Genomic DNA, 1,941 nt, shown 5'->3' with positions numbered 1-1,941 from the left:
CGGGGCTGCCTGGACACCTGGCAGGTGAGCCCCTGCTTTCTCCCTGGCTACTGACACACATGGCTCTGTGTGGCTGGGCCTGCCTGTGGTTTTAGATTGCCATGATAGCATGTCTAAAACCACCTACGTCCCTTTCTGCTCCCCTTGTTACTTGCATTTATTCCAGGCTGGCTTCCTTTGCACCAGGGACGCCCCAGAACCAGGGGACATCCACTAAAATTGAGCATCAGGAGAGTTAGAACAGACAATAGAAAATAATTTTTTTAGCCAGTATGTAATTAATCTGTGGAACTCCTTACCACAGGATGTCATGGTGGTGTCTGGCCTAGATGCCTTTTAAAGGGGATTGGACAGATTTCTAGAAGAAAAATCCATCACAGGTTATAAGCCATGATCGGTATGTTCAGTCTCCTGGTTCTAGAAGTAGGCTATCTCAGAATACCAGGTGCAAGGCAGTGACACCAGGATGCAGGTCTCTTGTGGTCTTGTGTGCTCCTTGAGGCATCTGGTGGGCCACTGTGAGATCCAGGAAGCTGGACTAGATGGGCCTTTGGCCTGATCCAGCAAGGCTCGTCTTATGTTTTTATGAGGTGGCTTCTTTTAAGCTATACCAAAAGAAAATCACTGCCTGGGCTCATCTATTTTCCTTCCTTGCCACTTCTGTGTCTAAATCACCTCCTCATTGCTAGAACCAAACCAAACCAAATTTGCTTCCTGAATGCTCTTGGCTCTTTTGTCCTTTTACCACTGAGACTTGTTGACATGTCATGTTCAGTGTGTGTCCAGTCACTGAATGGCATACACCCGGTAGGTGATCTGTACAGCTATACAAACATTACATTTGACACACACACGATAGTTCACACAATCCGAACTCTACATTTCTGAGCGGTCCAGCACCCCATGTTCAATTTTAAAACAAATGTATACAGTCCTTGACACAAAAATGCACACACCCATACATGCATACAGTGGAACATGTGGGAAGCTCTCTTATCTTGTCACATTCCACACTGTTTCATCCTAAAATTGAGAAAAGTCACACTCTTGAATGCATTGGCTCTGTTTCCCCTGGGATCAGATATCTTTCTCTATCCCTCTTTCCCCCAGACCCAGATTATTCCTTCTGCTCCAACTGAGTAGGAGCCAGCTCTTACAGAGTTCTCTCTGCATCCCCTCTTGCTAGCTCTCCGAAGCTCACACCTGCCCCTTCTGTCGCCGGGAGATTTGGGGCCATGAAGACATCCGCATTGATCCCTTCAGCTACAAAGAGGATAGCCCCACTCTGGAAGAGGAGGATGAAGATGATGCGGACCTGGAGGATGTGGAGTCAGTGCTAAGGCAACTTGAAGTCATGCGCAAGGTAAGGTTTCTGGGGGATCTGTTGCTGTTCACCTTTTGACCTGATGTTTTTAGTTTGCCATCTTAAGTGGCCATAATTCCTTTTGACAGTTAGTCACCTTGAAGGGCCTTTGGTGGTTTCACCAAAGGGAACAGCAAGATCAAAACCTTTTCATAAAATTAAAAAAAAAAATTATGTTCCCTTCCCACCCCCAGCCAAAGAATGCCGGTTCCTCTCCATGCCTGGAATCCAAGTTGCAAACCCCTCCACTACCCCCTCGGGTAGACCTTCTCCAGCGACCCAGGAGAACCCCCCTGCCTGGTTCCGATTACCAGGTGAGTAACACCTGCAGCGACATGGAACCAGCATGTTTCTAGATCGCTCTTGATATGATTGGGGAGGAAGGGGAGGGTTGGCAGAGAGCCCCCGGCCAGTATTCAGAGCCCATCTCCTGCATGATTAAGCAAACACTTCCCTCTTCTCCCTGCCATGCAATGGCAGCATGTGTGTAGATTGTGTCCTGATCTTTGGTTAAAAGAGGTCATAGATGGGGCCAAGAGGATGAGGCCCATCTCTTTGCCATCCACTCATTCAGTGCA

General features: G+C 47.9%; 1 protein-coding gene across 1 annotated transcript in view; it reads left to right on the top strand.

The window, feature by feature from the left end:
- CBLC (Cbl proto-oncogene C) overlaps nt 1-1,719 on the top strand; it is a 13,164-nt gene extending 11,445 nt beyond the window's left edge. The window contains exons 8-10 of the mRNA XM_066638106.1: nt 1-24; nt 1,187-1,363; nt 1,558-1,719. The exon at nt 1-24 is cut by the window's left edge and continues 108 nt beyond it. Coding sequence (XP_066494203.1) covers nt 1-24; nt 1,187-1,363; nt 1,558-1,719 — 363 coding nt within the window. The remainder of the gene's footprint in view (nt 25-1,186; nt 1,364-1,557) is intronic.
- Nucleotides 1,720-1,941: the final 222 nt, after the last annotated feature.

The sequence above is a fragment of the Tiliqua scincoides genome, chromosome 10 (assembly GCF_035046505.1).
Source record: "Tiliqua scincoides isolate rTilSci1 chromosome 10, rTilSci1.hap2, whole genome shotgun sequence".
Classification (NCBI taxonomy): Eukaryota; Metazoa; Chordata; class Lepidosauria; order Squamata; family Scincidae; genus Tiliqua; species Tiliqua scincoides.
The sequence above is the reverse complement of the archived record's forward strand: the minus strand, read 5'-3'. Positions and strand labels throughout refer to the sequence as shown.